At 39.5% G+C, this 14493-nt stretch overlaps 2 protein-coding genes across 4 annotated transcripts in view; both read right to left on the bottom strand.

The window, feature by feature from the left end:
- Positions 1 to 808: 808 nt before the first annotated feature.
- Positions 809 to 6590, bottom strand: LOC103384877 (targeting protein for Xklp2-like). The gene is made up of 17 exons (XM_008318569.3): positions 6434 to 6590; positions 5946 to 6080; positions 5377 to 5508; positions 5155 to 5272; positions 4660 to 4737; positions 4417 to 4572; positions 4171 to 4280; positions 3929 to 4071; positions 3683 to 3854; positions 3461 to 3599; positions 2958 to 3180; positions 2787 to 2882; positions 2380 to 2553; positions 2148 to 2291; positions 1955 to 2066; positions 1373 to 1539; positions 809 to 1293 (listed from the first exon to the last, which is right to left on the bottom strand). Exons 2-17 carry the CDS (start codon positions 6055 to 6057, stop codon positions 1183 to 1185), a joined length of 2187 nt encoding a protein of 728 aa, XP_008316791.1. The 5' UTR covers positions 6058 to 6080; positions 6434 to 6590; the 3' UTR covers positions 809 to 1182.
- Positions 6591 to 7433: 843 nt separating this feature from the next.
- dennd2da (DENN/MADD domain containing 2Da) overlaps positions 7434 to 14493 on the bottom strand; it is a 12518-nt gene continuing 5458 nt past the window's right edge. For all 3 annotated transcript variants that reach the window (XM_025059260.1, XM_008318565.3, XM_008318566.3), the window contains 13 exons: positions 13203 to 13250; positions 12692 to 12787; positions 12265 to 12440; positions 11485 to 11597; positions 10878 to 10947; positions 10711 to 10788; positions 10403 to 10543; positions 8923 to 9071; positions 8634 to 8805; positions 8443 to 8490; positions 8263 to 8344; positions 7941 to 8183; positions 7434 to 7767 (listed from right to left, as the gene is read on the bottom strand). In XM_025059260.1, coding sequence (XP_024915028.1) covers positions 7700 to 7767; positions 7941 to 8183; positions 8263 to 8344; positions 8443 to 8490; positions 8634 to 8805; positions 8923 to 9071; positions 10403 to 10543; positions 10711 to 10788; positions 10878 to 10947; positions 11485 to 11597; positions 12265 to 12440; positions 12692 to 12787; positions 13203 to 13250 — 1484 coding nt within the window. In that variant the 3' untranslated portion in view covers positions 7434 to 7699. The remainder of the gene's footprint in view (positions 7768 to 7940; positions 8184 to 8262; positions 8345 to 8442; positions 8491 to 8633; positions 8806 to 8922; positions 9072 to 10402; positions 10544 to 10710; positions 10789 to 10877; positions 10948 to 11484; positions 11598 to 12264; positions 12441 to 12691; positions 12788 to 13202; positions 13251 to 14493) is intronic.

Consider the following 14493-nt stretch of genomic DNA (forward strand, 5'->3'; position numbering starts at 1 on the left):
ACTAAAAAAATATATGCTTTATAATATTGAGCTTCTTATATAATTGAAACATATTCTATCTTGCAGAACTAATATTATCTCAAAGTATTACTAGATAGAGAGTTGTCATTAGATACTGCTTTACTCGTCCCTGTTTTGTATCTAATGTAAATTGTCGAGGATAATTGAGCAAACAGCGCCTCTCTTTGGTCTAAGAAGGGATAATCACACCTGGGAATCTGCTTATCGTCTCAAAAGATCAGGAGAAATCCTTTTGGCTGATGGACACACGTCAGCAGAATTTTACCAGATGTTTGTGTAAACAGTATATCTACAGTATATGGGACGTTAACCACTTATTTGTTCAAACATGATGCAAGAGTTTGAAAAGGATTATCGGTAATACTGTAGTTACCCAGGTATCTAACAGAGTGCAGTCTTTTTTAGTAAAAGAAAAAGAAAAGAAAAAAAAGAGATCAAGTAGTATGTATTTAACAATCACAGTTTATTTGATGGCATTGTTTATTAAATGATAGCTAAAGTCTTAATGCCAAAGTAGAGTGGAGGAAAGGCATTAAATCACCTCAAGCTCGAGTTTAACATAACCATCATTGCCACCAGATATGAACCAGCCAGGATCAGATATGAACATCTGGTCCTGATCCATATGACACTCCTCAGTTGGAGTGAGAAAAAAATAATTATAGCAAAAGTGCTTTAGAAGGAAAACAGTTATTAAAAGGTTGCTGTAAAACAACATCTAGAAATAACAGTCTTAATAAAACGATGCCTCTAACACTTGTACTGGAAGATAATTAGTGCTGATGTTTTAAAATCCAAGACTCTTGGTCTGATTCAATTTAGTGCTGGTTTTATTCAACATAAAAACTTCACAATTGCCAAGTTAGCAACATATACAACATTTTCAAAGATGTTAGACACAAGTTGAGAGTTGATCACAGTTTAATTTAATTAACTATCTGTATTTGGACCCTTTAGTAGACTGGCAGTTTGTCTACAATGTATCCCACTTCAATCGCTATTATTAGTAGAGTTGATACGATTAAAAACATTTATAATTCACTGTTAAAGACCTGTAAATTCATATAAAAATGTCAGAATTGACAAATTGTTAAAAGTAAACCATATGGAACATGGAAACATTTCATTAGTGTCTCAGTGTTAAAGGAAATAACACTTCATTCACGAGCTGAAGCGTTTGGTGAAGTTTGGAGAGTGTGGGACTGTGAGGGGAAGTTCACTCTTCTTCAGTGCTACAGGTTTGTAGTGTCGGATGGGCTGAGCCTTGTGGACCTGCACAGACAAACAGGGAATAAACATTGTATTTTCGATGACCTGGTCCTGTTTCTAAAGCCACTGCTGCCTGCCTGACCTGCTCCTGCCTCAGCCTGGTAATCTCCTCTTTTTCTTGCTGCTCTTCCTCCCGTCTCTGCTCCTCCTCCATACGTGCCCTCAGGGCCTCCTTCTCTCTGGCCATTCGCTCAAACTCCTGACGCTCTTTGGCGCGGCGCTCAGTCGACAGCTCAAAGGCCTCCACCACTATGGGAGGAGAACGAGTGTGAGGGGGAAAAACTGCTGTGAAGATCAAGTGCACTGTAGAAAATGGGAGGCCCACCCCACTATTTGAGAAGTACTGATGTAGGTGATAACAGACGCAACAAAAACAGATTTAGATCTTTGTGCCTCTATTCAATTCCTCCGAGTACATCAGCACTGTGTTCAACTAAACAGGCCCAGGTTTCACAGTGAGTAAAATCTATGAGGGAATTAAGACCAGAAAGTTTCATTACATATACTTTTTGGGAAATTTGTTGGTCGGTATTGATTCAGTTAATAGACCAGATAAATTAACACTGATCAATGTTTGAGTCTGGAGAACAGAAGTTAGTAGAGTTGAATTCTGCAAACATACTGTACAGAGAAGCAGGGTCAACATAAGAAGTCTTGGTCATACCTACTGCAGACCTCTCTTCCTTCTTGGGCTGGAAAGGCTCTTTATGAATAACAGTGTTCGGTCTGGCTCTGAAGGTTGCTCCTTCCTCCTGTTGCTTCTGCTCCTCTCTAAGCTAAAGGCATGGAGGACAGCGTTTAATTATACAAGCATCTAGATGGTTAAGATCAGATCCATTCAACACTGCTTTTCATACTATTTGTCCCAGGCGACTCTTCGCAGCACTACGTCCATCCAACAGCAGCCTAAAGGGCTCAGGTTTGGTTGTTTCAAGCTTTTTCTTTTCGGGAAGCTGCACTGTGTCAAACTTTGGCAGCAACTGTGCCTTGAACTGTGGGAACTGAAGCAAAAGGGTTTAAAATATTGTTTTGAGGGGAAAAAAAAAAAAAAAAACAGACACTAAGCTTTGATCAGTACACAAGACTCACCTCCTCATTTCTCAACTCCTCCAGCTTCTTCTCCTTCAGTGCTCTCCTCCCTCGCTCTCTTTCCTCAAAGGAGAAAGGACAGACCTCCACCTGGTGACTCTCTGGAAGCTTGGGCTGGAAGGGGAGGCCAAAGTGAGGCACTGGAGGAGCCTTCACTGGGGACGGTGGTTTTACCTGACAGGAGAGACAACCACTGTTAGATAAAGTGATGCAATACATTTTAAATTACTATATTGATATAAAAGATGCCAATAATAACACCCTAAAACTAGGTGATGTTTAAACAATTCACATATAAAAAAAATAAATCAAAAACTAAGCTGAAATTAGTATTTTGCTGACATTGACTGTAATCACTCATTTGTTTAATATGTTTGATGACAAAGTACTGTGACATGTTGCCTTACTTCTGGGACTTTACGATCCACACGAACCCTATTTTTCAAAGCAAAAGCTGGAGACTCTGGAACAGTTGGTTGCAGAACTTTCTTTTCTGGTAGTCCCTGTTGACAAGAGACCGTCCTCCTCATTAGGCCCATTCACAACAACAGTCTCATCAGGGGGATGTGACAACTCACCACAACTCCCTCCAGGATCTTCTTGGGCAGAGGCTGAGATTTAAAGTTGTGGGGCTTCTCTTCTTCCTCATGATGCCTTTTAGAAGTCTGTCTGTCCTGGAGCCTTTTCTCAATCTGCAGCTCAAATCCTTCAGGTACTGTGGGTTCCTTCACTACAGGCTTCTTCAGCTCCTCCACACCCTCCAGGATCTTCTTGTTCAGCTCCTGGGCTTTGAACTTAAACCTGTTACACAAACAAAACATTATTTTAAAATATGACTTTGCAGAAAACACAGCCGTACACTTGTACCAAACACTACAAAATCTGTGGTTTTTAATCAGTTTCACACCATTTCAAAGTTTCAGTACATCTAATCTTGTATTAGTACATGTTGAACTGACCTAATTCCAGCAATAATTAATGCAGAAGAGCACAGGTTTCTGTAATGTTGCTTTCAGATATGTTTCCTGTTATGTAAACCATATTCACAGAAATTAATATTTCTGAAAAAAAAAAATCTTACTTCTGGAGCTTCTCTACTTCATCAGCTTCTAATTCAGCTCTGCTCTTTACCAAATGAGAACGACTTCTCTGGCGGGTCAGAAGTTGAGGCGTGTGAGGCTCAGTGATCTTCAGGCAGTTATCTTTGACTGGAGATGGCCCTTAGATTAACACAAAAAGCTTGGTCACTGACAAAAGAGGAGCAAGAATCTGGCTAATAAGTAGAGACAACTCTCTCCAGCACCTCTCTCTTGACTCTGGCGACTGCACATATGGTAGCGATTGGGAGTTTTTTTCTGGAACTGTTCTATCTGCTGAGCCATGGACACGTAGGCTTCTGCCCAATCTGTTTTTCTCTTGTTGCCCTTTGACAGGTGGAAGGGTTTTGGCACTGTGGCACCTTTAGCAGCCTTCAACTAAAGACATGTTGAGCATTAACATTTGAAGAAAACATATTTTGTTTACTAACTTAATTATGCAAGGTACTCACTGGGGATTCAGGTTTACGTAGCTGACTTGTAAAGTCTACTTCTTTGTGTGCTGCTGAAGTGTTTGTCTTGATCCGGGTGTTGGTGATGAAGTTAAACTCCTTGGGCACAGTTGTGGACAAGACCATCTTCTTGGGTGGTGGATCTGAGGTGAGAGGAACACAAAGTGATGAGCAAACCTACTATTTTGAAGCAGGACTTTCTAAAGAAAGTTTTTTTTTTTTTTTTTTTGGTTTGTACTCACTTCCCGCCAGAGCAGCTTTGTAACTGGCCTCGTTCTTCTTGCGATGCAGAGCCACTTCCCTCTGGAGGTTCCTGATGCGCTCCAGCTCCTGCTCCTCAGAGCTGCATGGCCTATTTTAGGCATGTAATTTCTTACTTCATTGTCATCATGTGCCCAGTAAACAAACTTAGTATGTGGAAAAATCATATTTTTAGTAAACATTTTCAGAAGGGTTTAAATGCACTTAAATGAAAAAAATGATCCTACTCTGTGTTTGCAGTCTTGGAAGCCAGTTGTCCACTTCTGCGTAATACACTCCTGGAATTTATTTGAGAAATTCTGCGAAGACTAGCTCTGGAATTTAACCTTCCACTTCTACGCAGAACATTGCCAGACCTTTGAGCTGGTTGAGGAACAGGACTCCTAAAATAAACAGCTACAGTTAGACAACTAGTGAATACAGATCTGCATACATACAGGACCAGAAAAGGTGACAGCAAGAAAACCTACTTCTTGTATTTTTTCGACGGTGGTGCAGCTGAAGCTTGTCGAGTTGAACTGCTAGTTGCCTCTTTGCGTTTTGAAACCCTAGAGTTAAGATACAAAAAAAAAAAAAAACTCATCTTGAGTCCTTTGTAGGTCAAATACTTTATTGCATTTTAAAACATTACACTAACTAACCAAACTCGGAACCATTAGGTATACAGCAGACCTCATGTCTCGGCCACCAGTATTAACTTTTACTTCTTGTGTGAGCTAGCCAAATTGTCCAAGACCATTTAAAAACAGAACAACTCACTTTTCCAAATTTTAAAATAGGGGCATTCAGAAAACAGAATGTCACGACCCAGGTACATAACAGAACTTTAGGATAATGGAGAAAATTATTTGTACATATACCAACGAATACTTCTATAAAATAAAAAACAGCAAGAGATGAGCCCTCAGTAACTGCTAGTTTGACTAATTACAATTTACAACAAACATGGCTTGCTTCAACTGCACCTGCGTGGTTGTGCAGGAGGTTGATTCTCTGCAGCCGTCCTTCTCTGATGAGCATTGGTCACAACTCCCGGTCCCCAAGAGGTGACGATGTTGGAAAGTGGAGATGATTCACCGATAACTACAAGATTACCAATGTTTTTTACCAATGAGGAGCATTTTTGCATGTGCTAATTTTATTTTTTATGATTTTTTTTTCTTAGTTACAGCAGAAAGTCAGCTCACCAACATCCACTTTTGTTTTGACTAGAGGAGTAACAATGGCTTTGGGCAGGTTGGGGATATCGCTTCTCCTAAAGGGCCAGTCTGGTCTGGAAGGTGTAACTAGTCGACCGCCTGCTCCCCCAGCCTGTTGATCTGCAGCAACACCCCAGATATATGACAGACAGTATAATACTTTACTATGAAGAAGTGAAATATGTTCTCATTCTATGTAATCAAAACATCAAGTGCTACATTCAGAGTGTGACCAGATGTCAAGATTTCAATCAAACTTGAAATAAGGGGAAGTCATTTGTTTGGTTGAACATCTACATAATTCATGTCAAAAAAATTAAGGCGGGCATTGATCTATTTTGGTAACTGTCAGCTAATGTAAATCGGAGTAAGTAAACATGGCTCCCTCTGTAAATAAGCCCTGCATCTGATACATACTTTAACGCAAATGTACTAATTTAAGACGAGTGTATATAGAACAGCATCGGTGAAATTATCGATATTTTAATGTCCGTAACCATATGACTGAATTGGTATGCAGAGAAATTAAAAAGCAAACAAACAATCAAAAAACTCACCAAACCACTGATCATCGCCCTCGTGATTCGCCAGCTCTTGAAAGTCGACGACATGGGAAGGTGCATCAAATTCGTACCGTTCAGCGGTGCCATTAGAACGACTGTCTCCCATGTTTTATGTAGAAACACTTACACCTAAAATTTTTAAGTATTGTTAGTATGAGGTCAAAATGGCCGCTTATTTTTGACGACCCTGTAAAAGCTAACAAACCGAAAAATACAAAAATCCCACTTTCAAGTTTCGTTGACAACTACAACTGACTGTTGTGGTATTGTTAAAACAGAATGACAAAGGTTTGTGTTAATAAACCTTAGCCTTATGCCACCAGAGGGAACATTAGCTGCCTTCATGCGAGTCAGGTGATAATATGATACTTCTAACTAATTATTGTACATGTTCAACACGTCTACGTACATATTACTCCATGTAAATATGACTTTATGTAATGACATTACTTGTTATTTTAAAACACAGCATAAGAACTTACCGACTACTGAATCAGCGTAAGTTTCCCGGACTCAGTCTTCAAACAAACCAATCACAGCATGCTGTGTTCTTCTTCATATCTTTATACCTTTCGTTCTTCCTTGTTGTTTCTAACGCTCTCCCGTTCACAATGGTCCGTTAGCGCCACTAACTGAACGGAGTTGGAGTTATTTAGAACCGTGAATCAGACACACACAGACAGACAGACATAGATGTTCATAGAATTGCATTGTTGCATTGCAATTCTCAGTGTAATTGTCACATTTCAGTCTATGACTTTCAGATGAAAAAATAAACTCTTATCTAATGATACGATATAGCAACACAATATAAGGGGGTAATTGGTCTTCAACTGTTACCAGAATGTCAATGGTTCAAACCTCAGGTGATAGCTGATGCTAACATGTTCACACAGAGACCATACGTTATTGAACAAACACCATTGCTATGAATGTTAGTTTGAGTGGCAGTTTATGTCTATCAAAAGCATTGCACTCATCTCCACCTTGCCTGCACTGTGATGTTCCCAGCAATTAATCAACTAGCAGGTATTCTAAAGTCATTGGGATTTGTCTGTGTTCATTCTACTGTATATCCTCTTGTTATATGCCACCACGGCCTATGTGTGGTGCTGTTTATCCATCTTAAATGTTTCTTCAATGATCATGCTAGGAGTATTCATTTTAAGAAGTGACAAGTGTCTGCTCACCTACCATGTCATTTCATGTATGATTCAGTTCATGATCCATGTGGTATTTATTGTAATACTGCAATTTTTCAATAATTCTACCAAGCCAAATTCTTTTTTTAAAAGTTGTGTTAATTCTATGCTTCACAGCCTTCTCTTGAGCCATGCCTAAGAGCAGCACAATCATAACTGATTGAGCTGTTAAATGACGCAAGTTCCTATTTTTAGTCTTGCTTCATCGAGAGTCTTTCTGTTGAAAATGTTTTTTTGCAAAAAAAAAACACCAAGGAACCAAAAAGACACACTGCAGGAAGAGGGATTAAAAAACACTAGTCTTTATTTCAAAATATTTCCCTGCGCATCACCATCGACACAAGCTGAGGAAGAACTCAAGTCTCTTGATCTACCAGTGTTTCACAGAGTAGCAGCAAGTTAACCATACAGTGATGCACATGTAATCACATACAAATTAAAAAGCAAACTGGGACAGGTCGTAATAACAGTAAAACATTCACATCATATCCTACAGTATGTACTCCTATATATATACACACACACACCACTGATCCCTACGTAAAGTTAGTGTTTGTTTTTCTTTTCCCTTTTCTTCTTCTCCTGGTATTCAATGATCTTTCTGTAAAATATTCCTGCAAGAGAAAAAAAAGTAGGGAATCAGTGCACAGAAAAATATTTCTTTAAAATATTTGTCTAAAACACAAAGAACATGATCCGATCATAATTAATCCCATCATTACTTTCTCAATTATCTCTACTATTCTCCTCACTGTAGCTTTTTTTTCTTTTTCTTTACATCACTCACCCTGCTGAGGACCAGGCTGCTGCTTCTCTACCTCCTGGATGAACAGGTCAAACATCTGCGTCTGAATGAATTTCTTGACAAAGTGCCGTGTGGTCTTTGAGTTAATGGCCTTGTAGAAGCTTCTCTTTTCAAACACCCCTTGAGCTCCATGGCTGTACTTTACATAAGGGGCATAATGGCCAACAGTTCTCACAAAGAAGTACAGGAAGGACTCTGACACCACCCGGTTCAGCTCCTCTACCGCTGTGACCAAGGAAAAACAAAGACATTAATGATCTGACTGAGTATTGCATCGACTGATCCTACCAATAGTTTTACTCACTTGAAGCATTTTGTCTTTTACTAAGAGACTCCAGTATTTCTGTTTGAAGTTTTGGGGGGAGAATGGAGCTTTCACCACCCATCTAAAGAAGGATGATGGATGATTTTGTTCAGATTATCCAGACTTTGATACAAGGTTTAATCAGAATATTCATGATATTACAGACAACAAGGCACTTACAGAAAATATAAAGGTCTTGTCTTTTTTCTCCGATAAGTCGACCATAAGCTGTCAAAGGAAGGACGAAAAAACAAAGCCACAACTTAAATCTTTCTTGCACTAGGAACTATGAACCGCTATAGTATTTCACTGTGATTTTTTTTTATTATTATTTTAAAAATGACAGTGATCAATAATCACTAACTACTCACATCACTCTGGTCACAGACCAGATGCAGCAGGCGTTTCTGGACTCCCAGCAGGTAGGGTGTGGGCGCCATCACTACATCAATCAGGATCTCTGGAATAATGGGGATGAAGGTGTGCTGCCAGGTGAAGGGGTAAAGCAGGGCTGCCACTGCATGGATGACCTGCGACAATGTGCTGTTCAAAAAAGAAAAGAGCTCACATCAGTGCCCACTAGTAAAGAACTGTCCACATTTGTACTATTATCATGAAGAGTTACAGTAAATAGTGCTGGTGCAGGTAAACATGTGTCACCCTAGTTCATCTGCAACAAAGATGATTCGTCTCTCCAGGACGGCGGCAGCAAACACCAGCAGCACCTCTTCATCTGTCAGGCAGTCAAAGAGTATGGCAAAGTTCACATGCTCCAACCAGGAATCCAGTGGACGAGTAAGACTGATTATCTAGGAGAAAATGGAAAAGACATCGAAACATGGAAGCGATGAGCAACAATTATATTTTGTTTACCATCTCTTCAAGGCGTCTAATGTAAAGGTTTTTCTTAACTGGTTCCCAAATGATACCGTAACTGTAAAAAGAATGAAATTTATCTTGTGAAAACTGAAAACATTTCACTTTGGGTCCAAGACCGGTGATTATAGAAGCAGGACAATTGTCTTCTATTTGACTCTCTTACACCTGAGCAGTACTCTGTAATTACAGGCAGAGGAGTTCCTGATTCTCAGTGACTCATGAAGCTGAAGCAGCTGTGCTGCTCTCTCTCTCTCTCTCTTTCTCCCCCCCCCCCCCCCTTGTGTCTCTCTTTCATTATCTCACTTTAGTTGATTTCTCTCTTTTATATACATTTAGAAAATAAGGAAGTATCAACATAATCCACTTTTGAACCCTCAACATCTCTTGCTTCAGGTAAACAATGTAAATGTTAAAGAGCTACGAGCTGGGCTCTGTGGTTTCAACATTTATGACAACACAGAATATACTAAAGTTAACACAGATGTCTTTTGTATCTGACAGTTGTTGGTTTTCTCAATGTAAAAGTGCAGCAACTTAGGTTGGGTTGAAACCGTCAACGTTACACCTGTTTGCATGTTTTACTAGTTTATTCTGTTTGCTCCACTTCTCATGACTGTATACAACAAAAGCTCAACTTCTACAATAAAGCAAAGGCCTTTCAGAGTCGACTAACTGACCTGAGGGATGGTAGCAGCAGTGTCATACTGTACATCATACAAACAATGGCCACAGTGATCGAATGCTTGAGATAACTAAGAGCTGCTGAAACACGACACATGGCCTGACGGCTCAAACTGCTGCTGATCAGCTCTCAGGTCTGGTGATGTAGGGCAGGTTCAGACACAGCTCATCACAGTCACACCTACGTACATACAGCTTCTCAGGTGTCACTGAGTAATACTGTGGTGTTTGTTTAGTTGTTTTTTTTTCTGTTATCCTCTTTTTGTTGCACAACAAGAAAAAAAAACAACAAACTCTTGTCTGTCTAGTGTTTTAATATTTCTGTTGTGTCACTGATGAATATAGTGATTCAGCTGACTGTGTCAAGGAATGTCTCTTTGTCTACATGAATTTTAACATAGACCTTGTAGACTTTAAAATGGGGCTTTAAACCTCCCACCAGGGGGCGTTTCACTAGATATAATAAAAAAGATTCAGAATGTAATTCTACTGTAAAATGAGACAACATTTTAATGTGATTGGATGAGAACAACTCTTTCAGGTTGACTGTTTTAAGTAGAATAAAGGATTTAGTTCTGACCTCAGTTCCAGACTCAGGAATGAAGCTTTTAATCTCCACAGTGTGTCCTGGAGCTGGGAACTGGGCCTCTCGCAGCTTCTGCATGAATGGGTAGATCATGGCCATAGAGATCTGCCGCCGCTTTTCCACCTCGTCAAATATCTGTGCACACACACAGACACACAAATAGTCAGAATTAACAATGTAAAAACTGGATTTTAAAAAAGAAGGTGCACTGAAGTCTGAAAGAAAAGGCCTGGAAGAAAATTTTCAGCAAAATGTGAAAAATCCCAAGTCCCAATCACATGACATAGTCTTCATTTCCTCACCTTTGAGAAGAGGCCGAAACAAGCCAAACTGCTGATGATACAGTACGCCTCAGGGGGGCGAGCTCCCTTTCCTCCAGGCTTGAGTTTAGAGAGTTAATATTAATTATTATTATTATTAATTAATGACAAAGTAAAGACACAGGGTGAGTTAGCTGTTAAACACTGACCAGTAACCTCCTGCAGTATCCATTTTTTCTACTGCCATCAATCCCAGTCAGAACAAAGGAGAAGGTCTCACTGCAAAACCCAAGGTAGAGAAATCAGAACTAGGCAATATATATATATATATATAATTTGTAGCTCCTTGAAGTATTTTACTGAAATAGTATTTTAGTATTTGTTGATAAAAGAGTCCATTACAGCAGAAAACAGTTATTAGGTGACAAAAAGCAGCTACAAAGAGTAAAAGCTTTACAGTTTCTCTGTGATACACATATCATTAAGGGAATAATCCAACAGATCAGAATTGATACAAATAGATGAAGATTCAGTAAATACAGAACCTCTCTGTAACCTAGTCAAAAAATGTCTGCAAAGACAGGGCGACCTACAGGAGACGGTGGTGTGATGAATTAATGCTGTTTAACCTTCATCTTCAAAAGGATTCAATAAATTAACTTCAAACCAGGCACTGAAATGGACCCTGCCTCATCTGAAACCAGGTGCTCAGATGTTCACAAACTTAATTACATTCTAATTGCTTCCCCCCCCAAAAAAGATACAGGTAGAGTAATAAAACAGAAGTCAACCACAGTAGTAGAGTCACTGACAGACCTGTGGTACTCAGTCAAAGGAGCCCAGTTAATTCCCTCGGGAAAAGAAAAGAGTGTGATTGCTTTCAGCAGCTTCTCTTCCTCCTCTATCTGATGTCTGGCCATCGTATCCCTCTAAAAGTACACACAGGAAATACACACACACGCAGATGTACTTCAAATACAATAGTAATACAAACGATGCACAGTGATAAAGTCACTGCCTTGGCTGGAAAGCCAAGATTGTCTGAATCTGATTTTGCACATCTAAATCAGTGACTCTCACTGGGAGTCTGCACCGCATGTCTGGAGGAAACGACCATATCATCATAAAGAACTGAAGGTTTCTTGAAGACAACCTGAAGAAGCCCTTTGAAAGAGAGGTGAAACGTCTTCAAGAAATCTAACCAGTCCAGTTGCTCTTGCTGTACAGTAACGTCTGTGGATGAGATGACCTGGACGACTGAGAACTTACACAGACATAAAGAACTATGATCTTTAATTGAAAACCACGTCCTCTCTAAAGGTTACAGAGTGTAGTGTGGCTCCTTGGATTCTGTCTGTGGTTCTTCACCCTCACGTTCTAACTTTTCAGCTGCTTTAGCTCAAAGACAATAAAAGTGTCTCAAACATTAGTGCTTATGCTACGACACAAAGTGCATACCTGGCCGCTCACCATCGCCGTCTGGAAGTTGTTGCTGGTATAAATAAGCCACTCGCCTCTCCTTTTTTTGGCTGGAGGATTTATTTCTATGGGAACCACCACCACAATCATAACAGTGTCTAACATTGTCAAACTGACCTTGGGAAACTGGTAGGTGATCTGAGGTTCATAGCTGCTCCCATCCCTGGTCTTCTTGAGGCTGACCACCACTAGGTATTCGAAGAAGTACTGACCACTGACATAGCGGTGCTGCCTAGATACGTTTTGTGGCTCTATTGGATCCAACGGTTCAGGAGGTTCAGGGTCTTTCCCTTCTGTACAGATAAGTAAATATAAAAAAAATGATATTCAGGTAATAGAAAAATGCATAGAAAACTGTTTACAGGCTTTGTGGTCTGAGGGTAAATGTATTTTAATCCCCTATGGCCAACGTTTGTCTGTGTCATTTTCAGCTGTCATTCACTCTTTACTTTAAATCATGTTTCAAACTTTTTTATGCAATTAGTTTCGCAAACTAAATTTAACTGAACAAATATTTAGCAGGAGCTTTCCTGCAAAAACTCACTTTCTTTCCTGCCTCTGCGAAAAGAGGACCACATGGCACTGAACCTCTTGAGGGCTCCTGGTCGTCCGACTTCATCTTCACCTGGTGGGATGGAACCTGCGAGAGAAACACTCCTTATTACACTTATCTCAAAATACCACAAAGGCCCACATGTTTGGAATGATTTCAGTCTGATCTGCAACTTACATAAGTAAGTAGCTGTAAATATAGAATTTAATTCTAAGCTAAAAAGTCAAGCTAGAAATACCTGCTTTATACAGCATTTAGCCCAAATATAAACAGACATACTGTACTGTTTGTGTACCTGCATGGCTATAGAAAAACATATTCTGATATTCAGTATGGTTTATTTTTCTCAGAAAGGATATGAAGTACATTATAAATAATATTTGGAAAAAAATAATATTAAATTAAAAAAAGACTACTTAAGGTGACCTGAAGAATTCTGTCAGACAGGAAGACCATGTTCAGCAGAAAACAGCCCAAGTTGCCAAGATGAGACGGAACTTACTTTTTTTTTCAGCGACTTCAGATATGAGGTTTCCTCTGGGCTGCTCACCTAGAGAGCACGCAGACAAAAGGTCTGATGAATAAACAGCTCAGGGTGTGTTATATGTGCGCATTCCTTTTACAATGTAATTTTTATCTCCACTGAGAGTAAATACAGATAAAGCCTAGGGACATGAGATCATTTTATTAATGCCTTGTAGTCAAAACATCATCCAACTGGGTTATTATAAAAAGAACCTCATTTGTGCATCTATTTTGAAAGACAATGAAATGCCTCTTGTTATGACTCTGAAGCGCTGACAGGCATAAAGGTTTGCTTCAGGAAAGCAGCACTAAGAAGCACAATCTCTTCAAACTTCCTGTCTCACCAGGGCCACCACAGACCAACAGTCACAGAAGCAGAAGCTAGGCTTAGCAGCAGCTGTTCAGACTATCTATCTCCACATAGATTGTGTTGATATGTCACAACCCTCAGCTTCTCCAACACCATGGACTTTCAGCACCCTGAGGGTCGCTGCTTCTTCATATTAAAACTTTCAATCTCAGTCTGTGTATTTGTGTTGTGTGGTAACCACAACGCAGTGGAGCGGCCATCAATAACATTTCCCTGTTGTTTAACAACTGCTGAATCATGTGTTTACCTCAGACTGCAAGGAAAGAATTTTTATACTTGTGCTGCATTCAAATCATGTATGGAAATCTTCACAGAAACATACTGATATAGAAGCTTTCTTCTTTACGATTCAAAGATAATGTTCCCAGTATGATTCTGGGATGTTTGATCTTGTGAACATGTTTCAGCTCAGAGGTAAGAGCCAATGGTCAGTAAGTATTTCATACGTAAAAAATCTCGAGTGGTTGTCTTTAAGAAAAAAGAAATGTATGTTTCATTTCATGTATAAATGTAATAAATTAATGGATACTGCCAGTTTTTTAGATCAGTTTGGTGTAGGTTTTAAAAAACTGTAGTACTAAACCAGAGTGCAGCATTAGCTAGAAATAACATTGATCATAGTTATTCAAGGTGGTTGGAAGTGGGAATTCGAATACAGTAAATAAGTGATATATGGCTTTATCATTTTACAAAAATCACTAATTACTATTGGACAGAAAAGCCAAACATCCAGTGTCTTCATAAGAGACAGAATGATGACATTTGTGAATGTCATCAGGAAATCGCTGCTGTGCAACTGATGGAATGACTCACTTCACCGGAGAGAAGTGCACAGATCCAGCTGTGTGAGCAGGGAGGATTATACTGTACAACATTTAGTTACACAAAGCCATTCCTG

This window comes from Cynoglossus semilaevis, chromosome 10 (genome assembly GCF_000523025.1).
Source record: "Cynoglossus semilaevis isolate Cse_v1.0 chromosome 10, Cse_v1.0, whole genome shotgun sequence".
Classification (NCBI taxonomy): Eukaryota; Metazoa; Chordata; class Actinopteri; order Pleuronectiformes; family Cynoglossidae; genus Cynoglossus; species Cynoglossus semilaevis.

Excerpts from the sequence above, each read along its gene's own strand:
- LOC103384877 (XM_008318569.3), bottom strand. The coding sequence starts at position 6,057 with ATGGGAGACAGTCGTTCTAATGGCACCGCTGAACGGTACGAATTTGAT. Across the intron at positions 2,883-2,957 it reads AGATCCTGGAGGGAGTTGTG|GGACTACCAGAAAAGAAAGT; the intron begins GTGAGTTGTCAC and ends TCTTGTCAACAG. Across the intron at positions 2,067-2,147 it reads AGAGTCGCCTGGGACAAATA|CTTAGAGAGGAGCAGAAGCA; the intron begins GTATGAAAAGCA and ends CCATGCCTTTAG.